Source organism: Phyllopteryx taeniolatus, chromosome 2 (assembly GCF_024500385.1).
Source record: "Phyllopteryx taeniolatus isolate TA_2022b chromosome 2, UOR_Ptae_1.2, whole genome shotgun sequence".
In the NCBI taxonomy this organism is placed as follows: Eukaryota; Metazoa; Chordata; class Actinopteri; order Syngnathiformes; family Syngnathidae; genus Phyllopteryx; species Phyllopteryx taeniolatus.
Window position 1 is genome coordinate 11337133 of NC_084503.1, and position 17851 is coordinate 11354983.

General features: G+C 41.5%; 1 protein-coding gene across 1 annotated transcript; it reads right to left on the bottom strand.

Moving 5' to 3' along the window:
* Positions 1-72: 72 nt before the first annotated feature.
* Positions 73-10927, bottom strand: paqr5b (progestin and adipoQ receptor family member Vb). Its single transcript, XM_061760414.1, has 8 exons — positions 10750-10927; positions 9215-9342; positions 8047-8252; positions 6998-7124; positions 6597-6641; positions 5936-6032; positions 1578-1722; positions 73-1094 (listed from the first exon to the last, which is right to left on the bottom strand). The coding sequence occupies exons 1-8, from the start codon at positions 10801-10803 to the stop codon at positions 838-840; spliced, it is 1059 nt and encodes a 352-aa protein (XP_061616398.1). The 5' UTR covers positions 10804-10927; the 3' UTR covers positions 73-837.
* Positions 10928-17851: the final 6924 nt, after the last annotated feature.

The window sequence follows — 17851 nt, forward strand, 5'->3', positions numbered from 1 at the left end:
AGTTCCCACACGAACAGCATTATTGTATTTAAATATAGATCATTTTAATTGGGACAAAATGTAAAGTGCCACTGTTGATCGATAATTTATTTCTGATTATATGTCATTCTGATCATATGCTACTGACTACATATGCATAAACACACACATACACGCTACACAGCTTTCTCTGTACAGCTCATTTCACCAGTAAAACACTTGTTTTATTTCATTTTATTTTAAATCATCACAAAACATTATATAATTAAGCTTACATTTACAATAATTAAGATTATTACAAACAATTATCACAAGAACAATCAGTGTAAAATGTCATAGGTGGTGTATAAGCTTCATAACAAATGAAAAGGTCGAGCTTTCAATGTAGTAAACAAAATACATACTGTATTACAGGACTAGTTTCATTATTTTGCCCCTTTCAACTCTTCAGTTTTCCCATGTGCGGATATCAGAGAAATCAGGGAATCAAATATGCGATGGTTTCATACAAATGTTTCTTTGTAATCAAGCTACGTTGCAACATTTAAAAGCGTGCCTTTGGTTTTAAGAAACATTATTCCACATCCTAATATTGTTTATTTATATTATGGCTATTTCTGTTATGTTTATGTAACTTATGCAGATCATCAATTTGTATCACATCCAACAGCAGTCATCACAGTGATCTGAAGACCAACTATCACCATGTGCTCAGTACAGATGGAATCTTAAGATCCACATAGACAGCTTATCAGGTTCCAATAAAAACATGTTGCATACATATTATGAGATGTCAGGTTATCTGAAGACCCGCTTGGAGTTCTGTCCCGTGATGTAGCAACAACTGCAAGCTTGTGTTCAATGTGCCTTTGCCTGTCTATTCTGTTTCTTTTGCTGATCGACTGGTTTGGAGAGGAGAGGTAGGCTGAAGAGGATGATGATGATTAGGTTGACCAGCAGACCAATTAGTGTTACTCCCATTGAGTTGGCAAAGGTGATGGGTAGGGAGTGGTCAAGAAGCCAGGAACGTCGTAACACCATGTCTTCCTCAATGGCCATCACCTGGAAGTGGGTCCCAAGAATGCCAAAGACATGGAAAAGTTGATGACTGTGACCTGTAAGAGGGAGTCATGACACAGTTATATGTTCATGTTGCTAACTCAGAAGAAAATCATCTTGATTTCACATCTTGCCATTTAACACGAAGGAGAATTACATGAAACAACAATGCACGGTTAAACAAAATTTCATCCAAAATGTTGCATTTTGTGTTGTGCTGAGAAAAAAGCTGATAATCACCACCTTGAATCAAGTATTAGTGTTGTTGTTCCTGGTAATATTGATTTGTAACCTGCTATCACGCGACATGTAAAACCAAAAATTTCAATTTCTTCTTTCTATTTAGATGCCAATCAACTGACATTAATAGTGACGCAGCAACAGCATCTTCTGTTTGCCCCAGTTAAAATAATGAGGTGCAAAGTGGTAAGTCAGCCCAAGCATTAGATTGGATAGAACTTGGTTTACATGCATATGTTGAAAGTGACCAAGAATGAAACAATTGTCAGGTCACTCTCCCAATCTCAAATTCGTCTCACCAATATAGTCGAAGCTGCCAGGTGCAAGGCGCTCAGGTAAATGTGTCGCAAACAGAAAGCCAGTGAGGAAAGCCAATGCAATGTGGGTGGAGTGGAAGACATTGGTGTCGTTGTCTGTGCAGTCTTCTCCTTCACACAGGAACAGCTGGAAAAGAGAGCATGCAGAACGGGGCATTAAGGTAAATAGAATTCACTTGTTTAAAAGACCTATCTAATACTGTAAAAAATTTCACTTATTTTATAGTTCTGTACTTAAAAACAATGTCTGCAGGGAAAAAAGAAATACACAGTAGCAGTTTTAGTTTTTTTTTCGGATGACATTTTTGATTTTCAGCCAAATTTTGGCCTGCCCACATTTGGTCGAAACCTGCATGAGCCTGCCGATGTTAGCAACAGAAGGCTATTCCCTTATACTGGTGCGTGTTCTTGGTTGCTTCACAAATTGATAGTATTGATCTGTCTCCATTTCGTCTGTTATTTTTATAAAATATTAACCAATTTACATTAATTGGAGACTCTAAATTGCCCGTAGGCATGACTGTGAGTGCGAATGGTTGTTTGTTCCTATGTGCCCTGCGATTGGCTGGCAACCAGTTCAGGGTGTACCCCGCCTCCTGCCCGATGACAGCTGGGATTGGCTCCAGCACGCCCGCGACCCTAGTGAGGAGAAGCGGCTCAGAAAATGAATGAATGAATTAACCAATTTAATGTGGTGAAAATGGCTTGAGAACAATTCTATCAACGCTCTTAAATGTGTAAGAAGTGTTGCTTCTGCAGAAGCAAGCCCTGCAAGAAAATTGTCCCCTATATTGAAAGTTTGGATGTCTTTTTTTTTGACAATAACGAGTGAAAGTAGTGAGGTTAGATACATTTGAGTAGGCTTGTTTTGTTAAAATTGATTGCTGTAATGCTTCATTGCAGAAGGCTTGGCTGGGGGGGTGGCATTGGGTCCCTGCGGCCTCCTCCGGGTGGCCAGTTGTCGGGGCGCCTTGGTGAGGCCGGCGGACCGACGTGGGTCCCTCAGTGTGGGACGTGTCCCGTCCACCGGGCTGCTCTTGGGTGGACCCCTGGGCCCGGTCCCGCCCCTCGATTGCTTGGGTGGGGTCCTCAGCCTCCGCAGGCCAGGCACAGCAATTACAGGACACTTCTGTCAGTCTTTGTGCATGCGAAATTCACTTGCAGGTGTCTGCAGGTACACACCCCTGGGACTCTTTCATTGGGTGTGGGGCCACTCACTGATTGCGACAAATAACTCATGAATATGCTAAATGCTTGGGTAGCCCCTCACTCACACTCACCTCCTTTTATAATTTACATAATCACTCCGACCACACTTCAGTTGTACAGCCGGGTTCACAACCCTTGTCCTGCATGCTTCTTCTCCTGTCCTTGTCCTGTTCTATCTTGTCCTGTCCTTCCCTCACAGGGACTCTCTGGAGGTGATCTTTAACGGCGGGAACTGCCACTGCCTGCTCCTGTTCTTTGAATAATGGGGGTTGGCAAATGGAAGTTGGCAAATCCGAAGAAGCGTTGCAGTTCTTTAGTAGTGGGGATGGGCCAGTCGGTGATGGCTTGGATCTTGGTGGGGTCCGGTTGCAGTTGTCCTTTTGCAATGATGTAGCCGAGAAAATGTACTGAGGAGACGTGGAATTCACATTTTTCAGGTTTGACAAACAGACGGTTCTCGAGGAGGCGCTGGAGGACTTTGCGCACATGTTCGGTGTTCTTCGGGAGAGCGGGAGAAGATGAGGATGTCATCAAGGTACACGAACCGGTTTAGTATGTCAGAGAGAATGTCATGGATGAATGTTTGGGAAACTGCAGGGGCGTTTGTTAAACTGAACGGCATGACCAGATATTGGAAGTGTCCGAGAGGGTATTGAAGGCGGTCTTCCATTCATCCCCCTCTCGGATACGGATGAGGTGGTAGGCGTTACGGAGGTCCAATTTAGTGAAAATCTGGACTTTCCAGAGGGGTTCAAATGATGGGTCGATCAGGGGTAGCGGTGATTTGTTCTTTATAGTTATGTTGTTGAGTCCTCGGTAGTCGACGCATGGGCGGAGAGTGCTGTCTTTTTTCTACACAAAGAAAAACTCAGCCCCGACCGGAGACGAAGAGGGTTGTATTAGTCCAGCAGCCATGGAATCTCGGATGTACTCCTCCATAGCCTTTTTCTCCGGATGGGAGAGATTGAAGAGTGGGCTGGTGGGAAGTGGAGCTCGCGGCAAGCGGTCAATGGCACAGTCGCACAGACGGTGGGGGGTAGAGAGATTGCCTTGTCCTTGCTGGGCAGAGGTCATGATACTCTTCGGGAATTCGGTCCACTAGGGTGACAGAAGGTGGTGGCTCTTCTGAGGGTGGCATAGCGGAGAGCAGGCAGTGTGAATGGAAATGAGGGCTCCATCCAGTGATAGATAAATGCTTCCAGTCTATGGCGGGGTTGTGATGTTTGAGCCAGGGAATTCCAAGAACTAAGTGGGTCTCAGGGGAAGGAATGACGAAGAGTAAGATGTTCTCGCGGTGATTACCGGAAATAAGTAGCGTGACAGGCACAGTTTAGTGGGTGACAGGGGAAATGACTCGGCCATCCAGGGCTGTGACTTTTTTTGGGGGACGGAAGTGGTTGGAGAGGTATTTAGAGGTGGTGAACTATACCTTCATGAATAAAATTGTCATCGCCACCGGAATCGATAAGGGCTGTAATGGGGGTGTTATGAGCAGAAACTAGAATGCGAGCGGGAACGGTCAAGCAGGAGGAAGAGCTAGAGGAAATGGAGGTTTGGCTCACCACGACGCTCTCGGATCGCGGTGAGCCTGGTCTTTTGCTCGTAGTGGGCAAAAGGAAATGAAATGACCAGATTGACTGCAATAGATGCACAGCTGCTGGATGACACGACGCTGACGCTCCTGGGGATCTAAACGTGTTTTTCCAATTTGCAAGGGCTCATCGGCTGCAACGGGAAGCAACCAAGACTGTGCAGGAGGCGGGTGAGGAGCTGACGGCGCGGTGCTGGAGTGGAAGGGACTTTACGCGAGCGGACCCTCCTCTCTCGTGCGCTCTCTCGCAGTCTGTTATCCAGACGGATGGAAAGGGCGATGAGATCCTCGAGACAGGAGGGCTCGTCCCGGATCGCAAGCTCATCCTTGAGTTGTTCAGAAAGGCCGTTCGAAAAAATCCTCCTAAGCGCAGCGTCATCCCACCCGCATTCACCCGCAAGTATACGGAACTCAATCAAGTACTCTGCTACAGAATTAGCGCCCTGAGTGAGCGTGAGGAGGCAATGGTTGGCTTCTCTGCCCTGAACGGGGTGATCGAATACTTTACGGAGTTCAGAGGAAAAGGAATCAAATGACTGGAGTACCGGGGAGGAGTTGTGCCATAAGGAAGTGGACCATTCAGCTGCTTTGCCGCGGAGGAGGTTAGTGACATATGCTAGCTTGAATTGTTCGGTGGGATAACTGTAAGGTTGAAGGTTGAAAACTAGGGCGCAGTTGAGAAGAAATTGGCTACAAGCGCCTAAATCCCCGGAGTAGGGTTCGGGTGGTGGCACATGAGGTTCTTTGTAAGGGAAGCGGGGTGGCTCAGAGGCTGCGGGCTCAGAATGGGTACTTACTGGGAGTTGAGAGGATTGCATCTTTGAAGAAAGGAGGGAGACCTGTTGCGCAAGGGAGTGTAGAGTTTCTGTGATTTCTCGCAATGTCTTGTCCTGATGTCCTATGTGGCGGCTGCCACCTGCTTTATGTGCCACTCATAAGTTTGATAAAGCATAAAAAAATTGACAACAAGGAACAATAAATTGATTACATATATGCACTAACATAATGTCATAAATCCCCACAAGACTGTGGGAGGATGTTGGAGTGCCCACACAAGCAGGAAGAAGCTGTAAATTAAACACAGCATGGGCTGAAAGTACTTTGGCAATGCTAACCAATGGAACACTGTGCTGCCGAAATAAAACGTGGCAGTTTCACGTTATTCATACATGTACCTGTATAAATAATCTTTACTCCGTCTCCACATCTGCGATTAAAACAAAATAAGCCACATTTACAAATGCAAAATGTATGCATTGTAGCTATGGTGTGTTAATGACAAATGCCGACAATGAGCTGATAGCGAATGTTACTTTGTGCTACAAATAATCCACCCATTTTCTATGCCACCTATCCTGCATGTCTACCCCAAGAGGTGGGAAACACTCCAGTTGTGATCGCCAGTCAATCACAGGGTGATTGTGAATGGGGCATTGAGTGGAAATTGATCCTACAACATGTGCATGGGTACCAGTTGTACTTTTTTTTTTTTTTTTTGCCATTTTGGACACGCTCATGGGCAACACGAGTATGGCCCTACCCTGTAGAAGAGTGGAATGCTGACAAACAGGTAGGGGTAGGCAAAAGCAACAACACGGAGTACTTTGCTGAACCTTGGACTCTGGCACTCGGAGAATCTGAAATAAATGAAAACAAATCATCTTTCAATGTCCAAACCTCTTGCATGGCATTACCTCCTATAACAGCATCTAATGACAACACGGAAATATTCAGAAAACAGTAACAGTAAAGTAGTCAAAATTCTATGAAAAAAAAATGTGAAATGAAATATTTGGGGCTGAATCTTTAAAATGATATTGTCTAGGGATCACAGTTTACATAACATAATTTTTACCTTCCCACGTAAGCTTTTTCTTTTCCACTTTTTGTTGCAGTCAAATGGGTTATGCAAGAATGTTTGACTTAATTAAATTAAAGAGGTTTCTGTAAAACAAGTTTTGCCACTATTTATTGTGCCAATAATTTCCATCTGAAACTACAAATGTAGTTAATTGCTGTTTGGGGTTGGTCTCCCTCATGACAAAAACAAGACAACCATGAGTTAAAAATGCCAGCGGAGGAAAGATCTGAAGGTGAATGACAAAAACACAATTAAAAAAATAATAATAAAAGAATGACAGCGGGTAGAAAACTAGCATCATTTTAGACACATTGCAATAAGGGAAGTGTAAAATGTTTACCTCTTTACAACATCATAATTATGATGAAGAAATGGTAATCCAAGCCTGGAAAATTACATTGACAAAAAAAGAGTGAGGCATTTATGTACATCACGTGATGACAGTAGCTACTATCTACAACTCAACTGTGCTTAGTGGCTTAGTGTGATGTACAATTGTTTACATTGACAATCCATCAAAAACACAGCCTAGATGCAAATGTTGTCATTGCACTATTTGGTAAGACATTAAAAATTTCCCTAAATTTGATTTTCAATCAAGAATTATTATCAATTTGGCACTAAACAGCTGTATAGTGAACACATAGCTGTCACATAATTCACAAGACAATTGCTGATGTGTTGACAAGCGTAAAATACCAAGAGAAAACAGTAAGATTTATGATACAATTCTTACCATACCTGGAGTAGCAGGCCAGGCCAGTGCATATCATCGAGTTAAGTAGAGCAAAAGGGATGAAGCACTGGTGGAAGATGCTGTTTACCCATTTGTCCGGGAACACGTAAGCTGAATATGTAACAGCAGAACCTGAAATGTAGCACATTCATTTTAAAAAGTTAACTTTCAACTATTTGATTCATGCCTGTAAATGACATAAATGGAAGTGGAGATGTGTCAATTGTAAGATATATTTCTATGCTGCTGCTTACAGGACACTGGGACACACACACTAGCTTTTATCTGTTAAAACTGACCACCCTATGTTATGAACACACACACACACACACACACACACACACATGCACCACAGACATACTGATAATATCCAGGCTGAGAACAGGCGAGAACTGGTTTGATAAGGAGCCGCTGAGGGAACTGACTTATCTGTAAAGAGGAGCTACTTGGTTTCCGGATAACACAAGAGAAGGAAGAGAGCCCAGAGCGCTGTATGCTTCTACCCGACTAAAGCTTTTGTCATTAATAAATACTCAAAAGATAAGTTTAGTGGATCATTATTCTTGTTTGGAAACAAGCTCACCAACGAACCGGTAAGAAGTAATTGCAACAGGACATTTCCTTGTGAGGCTGGCTGAGTAAAACCCGGGCCTTGCTGAGAATTCCTTACGCTATGAAATTTTGTCCACCATGAGACCATGTATTGTACATAAGAAGAAAAACAAAATGCATCCATTAACATGCTTTGGCTATTTTAGTTAATTAACCATAAACTAATCCAATATTGTTTGTGCATATACACTAAATGACCAAAATATGATGACAGACTGCAAAATCCAATACAGAGCAAAGAGTCTCCCTTTACAAACTGCTACTCGGTTTTGATTGATACTTGAGAGGTATTAATTTAACAATATGTTACATGTATACAACTACACTGCATCATACCGAGAGCTTCTTAGGTGTCCAAGCTCTTGTAATGCTAGATGGTGTAAAGGTCTCTACTGTGGCGGCCTTTGAATGTATCGCAGTGAAGTGCACGCAACACACTCACCCAGGCTGTAGAGACTAAGGGCTCCATAGTCAATATAGAAACACATGTGTCGCATCCGTTCCGACATGCTGTTGAAGGTGTGAGCACAGCTGGATGCCAGTGGATATATGCAGCTGGAAATGATTAAGACCACCAGAGGCCAGGTGAAGGTGTGCTGCCATGCAGTTTGGATCAGCACAACGCTTATTAGTTTCCAGAGGAAGTACCTGCAAGGAGGAACAATTAGATGCGGTCATCAGTAACACATTTTACATCCTTGGAGCTAGAGCAGAATAACATTTGATTTAGTCATGTGCAGTCATTTTGGAAACTTGAAAGTGGACAATACATAATGTATATTGTGCGGATGAACAAGCACATTAGGAATGCAATCTTAAAGTAATGAATGGCATGCTTTGATTTTCACAAAATACACGATTTACGATTGGTTTTCTCTAAAATACAAACAGACGTTTCATGAGACGACTCACCTACTGTATATCTCACATACTCAACCAATACATTAGATAGATGCTAAATTCAATATAATTAAACCTGTAATTATCACTCCTCAGGTAGTTTGAAGTGACAGCAAATCATCATTCCAGGTAAACACACACTGTCCGCTGGGGCACAATTGCACACAAAGAAACACGTTTGTTAGACTGTTGCAAGTCGAGCACACCCACATTTGCTATGGGAGGCAAAACATAAAAAGAGAAAGAAAGAAAATATCAACCAACTGTTGTAATGCAGTTTATCCCACTTGAATTGATCTAAACTGGTGGTGACTCTTATGAGTTATTTCTGCTAAACTTGGGGCATTTGGTTTTACTGCTGATGCTTTATTTTGTATTCTGTTTATTGATAGTGGCAATAGATGCACAATGAGAACTCCAGACAGAAAACGAATAGAGTTGGTCGAAAACAGAGCCAAGATGGACAGAATAAATTGTTATTTGTGATCATACTAAACCTTTGCTCTTCAGAATAAGTACTCAGAACAGCTGACGGCCTTTTAAAGAGATTAGTATGATATTAGAAAAATAAAATGTTAACATCCAAATATTAAACACTGTAATCTATTATGTTTTTATGTTAAAATAGAGCATGAAGGCACCAAAGACTAAGAATGTCAAACATGCAATGAGTAGCAGGGACATGACAATAAGACGTTGCAGGTGCATACCAGGTGGGCAAAAAGTGGGTCCAGATGTTGAGGGTCTCATTCGTCAGCTGAAAGAGGCTGAAAATGCAGTCCATGGCTGAGCTGCAAGGGGAACGGTAGCCAGAGATGATGCTGTCCTCATGGAAAACCTCAAGAAGATAACAGATACCAAAGGAGGTCTCATATAAAGGATTTCTCTAACAAAGCATGTGATGAAAAAAAAGATAGTTTTGGTCAATTAAAGCCCTGCGATTGGCTGGCAACCAGTTCAGGCTGTACCCGCCTCCTGCCCGAAGATAGTTGGGATAGGCTCCAGCACTCCCGCGACCCTTGTGTGGATAAGCGGCTCAGAAAATGGATGGATGGATATATATATATATATATATACATATATATATTATATGTATAAAAATAGTGTTACATGTATGAAATCAATGAACTGCTACAGAGAACACAAAGTTTGATTACGTGTGAGAAAAATGTTATTAGATAATGTTGTGTTTGTAACAAAAACATTCTAAACTCTTAAAAAAGAGGAGACTGATTGAAGCGTTCAAATAAAATAGTCATGTCTATTTGTGTCCTCCTCATGTTCATGAAGTTGAAACCAAATTTAAATTATCCACCTGCAGCAAATCAAACATGCTGTCTGCTTTAGTGTTCTGTCATAAGATCGCTGCCAACTTGAATTAAAAAGAATCATTTCATTTATTAATGTAAAATATATATTTGAAAAATAATAGCCAATTCAAGTATTCATTTTAGCTGGTAAATATGATTTTTGCAACTGTACCTCAGCGTACAGTGTTGGTCCATCAGGTCTTAGTTGTCACCTTCATTTTCACACTTGATTGTAAACTGTCATCTGTGACGCGGGGGCGATTAGTTTTTTATTTAGCACATACAGTGCATAGCATTAAACGCCATCCATTTTCTGTAGCGCTTATCTCATTGGGATCGCGGACGTGCTGGAGCCTATCCCAGCTATCATCGGGCGAAACTCAAAATACAAAAACATTTCATATAAACAAATCTTAAAAAAAACATTATTTATTTTGCAAAGTCACAGAGAGCCATAGCAGAAGGATGAAAGACAGAGAAAGAGCGTACTGGACCCTGATCAAGGTGGTCCGGGAGCTACGGTTTGTGGGCCCCCTCAAAATTGCCCCAACACACCAAAAAGCACATCTAATGATTTACAAAAACAACATTTTTTTTAATGTTTTCTGTCAAAGCTTTGATTTATTTATTTTTGCTTCTTTATTATTATCAACATTTGTTTTAAACAAATACTTGATAAATAGTTTTGTTTTGTTTTTTCCCAAAAAGCTATTTCGGGACATGCCGCATTCAAGAGGCCCTATTCTATGGCTTATGCATTAATCCAGGCCCTAATATCAACTAATAATAAGAATAATAGCCATCCATTTCCAAAGCAGCCAATGAAAACATTGTTGATTTTTGAAGTTAGTTTGAAGTGATCACAGAGCAGTGTAGATTACCTTCGAGACCCATCGAAGTGACCCTATGTTCCATTAAAGATACAGCAAACTTACTTTGGGCACTTGATTGATGGTGACGACTCTTGGTAATTTCATGAGGCTGAGCATATTTACTGCAAAGAGCTGCTAGTAGCTCCTGTCTGCGAGTGAGCAGACTTGAGGCTGGTGGCGGGGTGTGCCTCGTGTCTTTATAAGCGTTGTGTTGCCATGCCACCCCATTGCATTCCTACCTTCACCTCCCCCTGTTCAAACCCAGCGGGACTATCCAGTGTACCTGTGCCACTCCCTCGTCCTCCTCTTCCACCTCCTCCCTTCATACTACACACAGACAGACAGAGAGGATCACAACATTGTGGCACACAAAGGTCAAGTCTCAAGTCCTACACTTCCAGTTTAGAGTCCTTTCGAGTCATTTAACCAACAAAATAAAAATGTTTTAATATATCTAATATTTATATTGAATTCATACGCATATGTTATATACTGCATTAATATATTTAATATATTTTAAAATCCATATTTATTTCTCATAACACATTTGATAAACAAGTGCATTAAACCTTGAGAACAGGGGTGTCAAACTCATTTTTGTCACAGGCCACATTGTAGTTACGGCTTCCCTCGGCGGGCCGTTATGCCTGAACCCATATAAAATATTGTCTCATATATATATACACACAACAAATTGATGGATAACTAGTTTTAAAATCAGAAGCCAATAAAAAATGTTCAACTATTATTACATTTATTTCAAAAAGGTGATTGGTAACATAAAATGCTTGCAATATCGCAACATAATACAAGACAGCAATTTTGGTATTTTCACAAGAAACATGAAGTCGACACACATGATTGGCTTTCGCGGGCCGGATCTGGCCCCCGGGCCACCAGTTTGACACCTGTGCTTTAGAAGAACCTTCAAAGCCAATCGTCAAGAGGGGGGCTTAGTTTGTTGTCCCTTCAAAACCGATCGAATGTAGGTTTTCACTTATTCTATGAAAATGCTATGCTATGACTTAGTTTTTCTCACTTTATTTCAGAAGACATTAAACAGACCTGTCACAAATAAAAAAAAATGCATCCAGTCATGCTGCAATTATAGTCATCTACTGACAATTCTATCAGAAGAATCAAATATAAGGATGAAATATAGTTTTGCTTAGTTAAAGAGCAATTATGAATACACAAGAGGAAATGAAACATTTCACTTCATAATGAATGGCCAATGGGTTTCCTCTTTTAGATAAGCAACAGTATTTTTCTTAAATTCACATTGTCCATATAGCGGGAAACTGCATTTTCTGGTGTACAAACATTTCTAGTGAGGTAATTGCAACCACAAATATTAATAGATTACAGTTTAAACTTGCCATTTCTTGTATCAAAAACATAACAATAATTAAAAAAAAAAAAGGAACAGAAGTTTGTCATCCTGTTATATACATTGTATAAAGGTACAATTTTCTCCAACTGTGGTATCTCAGTCAGAACACTAGGGGGCACTATGTGAAATATCTTTTCAAAAAGATGCAAAGAAAAGGACAAGAAGAATGTAGTTTTATGTCGAATAGGTGATAGCTGTGTGCTCAGCGATTGGTAAATAAAGTGAATAAAAAAAGAAATACAGTACAAGACTGTTTCTTGGGAATACTACACTGACTAAACCACACTGTAATATACAGGAACCCCAGACAGCACACGGCCGCCTCGCCGTGTAACCATTTGCATGATCGCTCACAAAGATAGCTGCTAATGCTAACGAAAACAAGCAAATGTGATATCAGGCTGCACGATTCCCACAATGCAATGTGGATTAAAACATTTTTTTTTTTTTGTTGCAATAATTAACGTAACTTGTTGTTACGTTAAATGGTGTTGTCGTTCCTGTGTATGTTAACGGTGGTTCTTGTCGTCGTTTAACATTGTCAAGTGGAGTCTAAAGTCATCAAATTCGAGTCCACACCTCTGACGACTGGCATTAAAAGTTTGATTGTGCTGGCTCCAACAAGGCTTACGTGGCCTTTAAATAAAAATTAAGTTTCAGGTGGTCACGTGAATGAAAGGTGTGTGAGATGCCACAGGACAGACAAGCCAAGTCGAGATGAAATGTCCCCACCAGAGCTCCAGTGAGAGCAAACAATGCTCAGAGTTGAAACCCAACTGGCGCAACAAACACTTCTTGTTTTGACTTTCTCTGAATGAAGACATGACATTAAATTAAATCTTTTGTGTGTGTGTGATGTATTTCTATTCTGGTATTTTACATTTCTTATGAGGTCTGACGTGCTGAAGTCAGTCGCCTGTAATGTGAAACACGTCACACTTGCTTGGTTCAAACTCAATAGCTAAGTTAATGTTTCATCCCGGCGGCACAGTGGCGACTGGTTAGCGCGTCAGCCTCACAGTTCTGAGGACCCGGGTTCAATCCCCGGCCCCGCCTGTATGGAGTTTGCATGTCCCCCCCGTGCCTGCGTGGGTTTTTCTCCGGGTACTCCGGTTTCCCCCCACATCCCAAAAACATGCATGAATTGGAGACTCTAAATTGCCGTAGGCATGACTGTGAGTGTGAATGGTTGTTTGTTCCTATGTGCCCTGCGATTGGCTGGCAACCAGTTCGGGGTGTACCCCGCCTCCTGCCCGATGACAGCTGGCAGACCTCCTTTGGTATCTGTTATCTTCTTCATCCCAAATGTTGATGGAAAACTTCATACTTTATTACTTTAGTGTCTACGTAATGCCACATGACTAGTAACATAATATTACTACGTGATACAATGTGCATCATATCATGTACAGTATGATCAAATGTGTCATGCTGCTGTGTTTTTGTTTGACAATACTAACGAATACAACAACACACAGATAAGAACTAATTTGAGCGCTATTGCCGAGCACCATGGGATTTTATTCTGCTCTCTCTCTCTCAGGGGGAACAGAACCGGAGCAACAAGGCAGCTTTGAGGGGGGAGAATATAAGAATTAGCAAGAGATGTGTTACCCGTACTCCTGGAAGACAGCGTCTCATTAAGGTAAGTGGTAAATAAGGTTAAACAAAGTCAAAGGCAGACAAAAAAAAACAAAAAGGGATAACAGCAGAGTCACAGTTATGGTCTGAATGTTACATCTACTATACCCATCATGGGCATGGATGTCATTAATTTATAATGGAGGTCTCACCTCCACCATGCAGGCACATTTTGTGATCATCAAAAAGTTTCTGGTCATTTCTGTCTTGATGTCTGACAGAATTGCTCTAGTTTGTTTCAAATGGGTGTTTCCTGGCACGGAATGTCACAAACATAGTTCACAAGTGTTCAATAGGGTTGAGGTCAGGTCTTTGGGAAAGGCATTCCAGAAGTTTAAGGGTACAAGGCCTCTCGCTCAGTCAGCTGGGATACGCTCCACTCACCTGCGACTCTAGTGAGGATAAGTAGCAAAAAAAAAAAAAAATGCATAGATGGATGGATGGACTGATGGAAAAAGTGAGTGATCCGGGGTCACCGTGGCAACGATGCACTGCATACATTATTGCAATATAGTGGTGCGTCAATACAGCATCATGAATGAAGCCTTCTCTGTGCTGACCCTCTTTTTAGTGTCTATTTGTCAGCCAATGGGTGACAAATGAATTGAGTTGAACCCTGTGACTTCACCGCTGTGGTCGGAGTCAAATTAGTGCTCATTTAAAAAAATCATAATAATAAATTGTTCATGTTTTACAACCTATAATGACCACGAGGTGTCAGTGTTTTCAAGAGAAACGCTTAAGGGGTGTAAACGTGTTCATGACTCATCTCTGGTGCTCATTTGCTTTCTAGTCTCCAATGTCTTAACTTTGCCCGGAGGAAGATTTTTCATCATGATAATTTCATTAAAAGAGCATCATAAATATAAGTGTTGGAATGCAGCTTGTTTGGTAATACCGTGTAGAATGTTAATGGTGGTTAGCATGTCTGTCTCATTGTTCTGTGGTTCAACATTCAAATCTTGGCTTGGGCTCTCCTGTGTGGAGCTTGCATGATGGCCCTGTGCTTGTGTAAATGTTCTCGAGCTTCTTCCAACTTTCCAAAACTGTGTTTCCTAGATTAATTGAAGACTGACTTTCCCGTAGGCCAGGGGTGTCTAACACATTTTTGTCGCGGGCCACATTGTAGTTCCGGTTTCCCTCAGAGGGCTGTTATGACTGTGAAACCATAAAAATCTTTAATCACCTCATCATTATTTTTTTTTTGGTCCTGTTCGGCTGTAACAGCCTAACTGTCAAATCACCTCATCATATTATTACACCCAAAATGTATACACTAGTTTTGGAATCATAAAGCAAAGGTAATGGGGTTTTCAACTATTGTTCATATTTGGTAACACAATAATGCTTGCAATATTTCAATGTTTTTTACGAAATATGACAATTTGAAATTTTGGTACAGATTTTAACAAGAATCATGGAAGTTGACACACATGATTTGCCTTCACGGGCCACATAAAATCATGTGGCGGGCCCGATCTGGCCCCCGGGCCTTGAGTTTGACACCTGTGCCGTAGGCATTCATGCGAGTGTGAATGGGACTTTGTCTAATCCCAGAAAATGGATGCATGGATCTTAATGAGGAAAAATTAAAATGGCTACAGGCTTTCATCTCTTGACAATTTGCCAAACAAGAGGCTCTTGTGGCAAACACATCTGCAAAATCACTCTTTCTCATTCAACAACTGTTATTTTCATAGAAAAGGAACATGACATATAGTAATTTACTTGCAGGTAGGTAGGTGCTTGTACTGCATATAATTAAATTGTATCATTTTGGATTAAGAACAATAAACAGAACAGTAATCTACTGTAAATGATGACCACACCACCAAGTCGTCGAATTATTCTCATTCTTACCAGCAAAGTCAATGTCAAGTGGTAATGTAAGTACAGTATGTACAGTTGGTCTGCAAATGTTTCAGACCCCCTTAAATTTTTTACTCTTTTTTTATATTGCAGGCAATTTGTTAAAATCATTAAAATTTTAGGGGGTCTGAATACTTTCCGTACCCAGTCAACATTCATATGAATGCAAATGTTTAGACTGAATTACAATACATGGATAAAAATTTTCGGCACGGTGACCGACTGGTGAGCACACCTGCCTCACAGTTCTGGGAACCGGGGTTCAAATCCCGGTTCTGGGTGGGGTAGCTCTCGTCATCGGTGGTTGTTCGGCCTAATGGGCCCGACCTGCAGGAGGCATGCCTCTTAATCACTCACTTAGCACACACCCACACCACTCACTGTATATATTTTTCTCACTAAATACATCTGGGCACATATAAATATCAAAGGGTTCCTGGGGGACTGGTATGGGATCGAGAGGGAGTGGGTGTCGGACCGGGTTTCAGCACGTCTGTCTAGTCGGCGGTATGTGCCCGGCGGCCTGCGATTATCTGGTAGGAGGCCATGGTGTAAAGCGCCTCTCGCCAGAAGTCAGCTTGGTAGGCTCCAGCTCACCCATGATGACCCAAATACTAACTACTACTAATCCCAGAAAATGGATGCTTGGTTCTTAATGAGGAAAAATTTAAATGGCTTCAGGCTTTCATCTCTTGACAATTTGCCAAACAGAGGCCCTTGTGGCAAACCTGAAACATCTGTGTTACATGTACATCTGCAAAATCACTCTTTCTCATTCAACGACAACTATTATTTTCATAGAAACGGAACATGACATATGGCATGAGTCCCTGCGGACCCCACTGGGTGGCAAGTTGTCGGGGCGCCTCGGTGGGGCCGGCGGACCGCCCTGGGTCCCTCGGTGTGGGACGTATCCCGTCACCGGGCTGCTCTCGGGTGGACCCCTGGGCCCGATCCCGCCCCTCGATTGATTGGGTGGGGTCATCAGCCTCCGTGCGTGGGCACAGCAATTACAGGACACTTCTATCAGTCTTTGTGCATGTAAAACGGTGTTAATTCACTTGCATGTATCCGCAGGCACACACTCATGGGACTCTTTCACTGGGTGTGGGGTCACGCACTTATTGCGACAAATAACTCATGAATATGCAAATCGCTTGTGTATCCTCTCACTTATACTCTCGTCCTGTAGACTTTTATAATTTACATAATTAATCCCACCACACTTCAGTTGTATAGCCGTGTTCATGACACTTGTCCTGCATGCTTCTTCTCCTGTCCTTGTCCTGTTCTATCTTGTCCTGTCCTTCCCTCACAGGGTGTAGCACTACAGCCCCATGCAACACTCATATTTAATGTTTCATTGTTGTAGATAATGTAATGATTTACTTCTCTCATCCTGTTTACAATTAGTGCTTTGTCTGTTGTCTTTGTTTCTCTCTCCCTTCTAGAAACTTTGTTCTGTTCGACTGATCGACTCTGATTCTCAATAAACCTCAATTATAATACTAAGAAACCACGGCAGAAGCTTAAAAACTGCACTGTGACACAGTAAAACTGTTCCGGCATAAAAGTGATACAGATTTTCCATTCTGCTTGACCTAACAGCCGAACAGGACAAAAAAAACAACAAATAAAAATAAGACTTTAATGACTTAAGATTTGACTTATAAATCAACAATAAATGTGAAACACAGAAACAACGACATTTAACGTAACAATAAGGATGTTAATCATTCCAACAAAAAAAAAACCTCCACATTGCATTGTAGGAATCTCGCAGCTTGATGTCATGTATGTATCGTTTTTGTTAGCATTAGCAGCTAGCCTTGAGAGCGGTCATGCAAATAGTTACACAGCGGGCCGGCCGTGCCGACTGTGCTTCCTGTACATTACAGTCTGGTTTAGTCAGTCTAGTGTTCTCAAAAATAAGTCTTGTACTGTATTTCTTTTTTTATAACATTTTTTACCAGTTGATCAGCACACATCTATTCAATATGAAACTCCATTCTTCTTTGTGTCCTTTTCCTCGCCTCTTTTTGATAGAATATTTTACATAGTGCACCCTAGTGTTCCGACTGAGATACCACAGATGGAAATTTTTTTTACCATTGTAACAAGATGACAAGCTTGTGTGCCTTAATCTCATGTTTTTGATACAAGAAATTTAAGTTTAAACTGAAATCTGTTTATATTTGTGTTTGAAATTGCCTCACTAGAAATGTTTGTAGGCGGGAAAACGCAGTTTCCTACGGAAGCGTA

Bases quoted from the DNA above. Each gene is read 5' to 3' on its own strand.
- paqr5b (XM_061760414.1), bottom strand. From the start codon at position 10,803: ATGCTCAGCCTCATGAAATTACCAAGAGTCGTCACCATCAATCAAGTG. The intron at 9,343-10,749 runs GTAAGTTTGCTG...TATCTTCTTGAG, and splicing joins CCATCAATCAAGTGCCCAAA to GTTTTCCATGAGGACAGCAT. The intron at 8,253-9,214 runs GTATGCACCTGC...TCCTCCTTGCAG, and splicing joins ACCCACTTTTTGCCCACCTG to GTACTTCCTCTGGAAACTAA.